The sequence below is a fragment of the Frankliniella occidentalis genome, unplaced genomic scaffold (assembly GCF_000697945.3).
Source record: "Frankliniella occidentalis isolate FOCC.00 unplaced genomic scaffold, Focc_3.1 Scaffold3, whole genome shotgun sequence".
Lineage (NCBI taxonomy): Eukaryota > Metazoa > Arthropoda > Insecta > Thysanoptera > Thripidae > Frankliniella > Frankliniella occidentalis.
Window position 1 is genome coordinate 1,831,107 of NW_026267133.1, and position 1,353 is coordinate 1,832,459.

General features: G+C 61.0%; 1 protein-coding gene across 3 annotated transcripts in view; it reads right to left on the reverse strand.

The window, feature by feature from the left end:
- Positions 1 to 1,353, reverse strand: part of LOC113209235 (uncharacterized) — a 100,541-nt gene that overhangs the window by 21,059 nt on the left and 78,129 nt on the right. For all 3 annotated transcript variants that reach the window (XM_052266315.1, XM_026426656.2, XM_052266320.1), the window contains 2 exons: positions 655 to 1,080; positions 255 to 357 (listed from right to left, as the gene is read on the reverse strand). In XM_052266315.1, the coding sequence (XP_052122275.1) occupies positions 255 to 357; positions 655 to 939 (388 nt within the window). In that variant the 5' untranslated portion in view covers positions 940 to 1,080. The remainder of the gene's footprint in view (positions 1 to 254; positions 358 to 654; positions 1,081 to 1,353) is intronic.

The following is a 1,353-nucleotide window of genomic DNA, read 5'->3' on the forward strand; positions in this document are numbered from 1 at the left end:
TAAAGAAAAACCAGAAAATTAATAAGGAAAAAAATCGGAAAAAAATCAGAGAACAGCAGAAAACTTCAGAAGAAAATTAAGCAAAAACAGGAAAATAGGTGTACGCTTGAATTTATAGAAAAGGACCCCTCGCTGCCTTCATGCTTCTGCCACCATCAGCCCACGCACACGCGTCTCTTTGCATCGAAACAAACAGAATCTAAGTGCCCCTGGTCTATTTGCAGGGGGCGGCGGGGCATGGGGGGCGCACGTACCTTCCACGGAGTCACCCGGCTCTCCGTGCAGCACGAGCAGCGCCTCGAGCTTGAGGCACGACACGGGCCCCCAGCGCGGGACGCACGCCAGGAACAGGCGGACCTGGAACAATGCGGATCAATGCACTACAAGCGGGTATCGGAACAACCACCTGAGCGAGCGAGAGAGAAAAGGAAAGTGACTGGACGGCGACCATCTCGGCGGAGACAATGCTCGTGAAACGCGGCCGCCGCACCTGCCCTGCCCCAGGTTGACGACCGAGAGCGCTGTCATTAAAAACGGCTGCATTATTCCACCCGGGGGATGACGCGACGGGTCGAGCCCGGGGCCCGGGGCCCGGGGCGGGCCTCGGCCGTCAACCTGGCGCGGGCAGCGGCTACACCGGCCCAGCGCTCGCACCTGCGTCGTGATGGTGCGGATGATCCCGGGGTCCTCGGCGCCGAGCTGCTGCTCCTCCGGCACCTCCTCGTCGTGGCCGAGCCTCCCTCTCGAGTCGTCCAGGGCGAAGCTGGAGGAGGACGCCGTGGTGGGCGCGGGCGTCGGGGCGGGCGGCCCGAGCTGGCGCGCGGCGCCGGGCCGCGGGGTGAGGGCGATACTCCGCGGCGCCGCGCTGCCGGGCGTCGCGGCGATACCCCTCGCGGCCAGCACGGCCAGCATGACGCAGGCGTGACACACCCCCGACATGGCGGCGGCGACAGGTCGTCGGGGCGGAGCGGCTGGAGCTACTCGGGGGTCATCGCCCCACCCTGCCCTAGTCGCCGTCCCAGCGCAACAGTCTTTCTTCTCTTCTTCTCCTTCACTCGATTATTGTTTTTCTCGCACGACCTGCGAGTGACGCCAAAGAAAAAGGACGAATCAATTAAATGGTCTCAACGCCCTGGCGGCGTTGCCCCCGCAGCGGGGAGAGTCCTTGTGCTCCGTTCCCTGGGCGCCGAGCTTTTAGGAAAACGGATGCTGAGACATTGGACGAAGAAAAAACCTAAGCTTGCGCTAACGTGGGAGAAGATGATATAGCTTTAATTTTCAGTTACTGTGCTTTTAAGGCGATGATGACCGATCTACTTGTGTTTAACCAAGCATATCACCGGATAGTGCTCC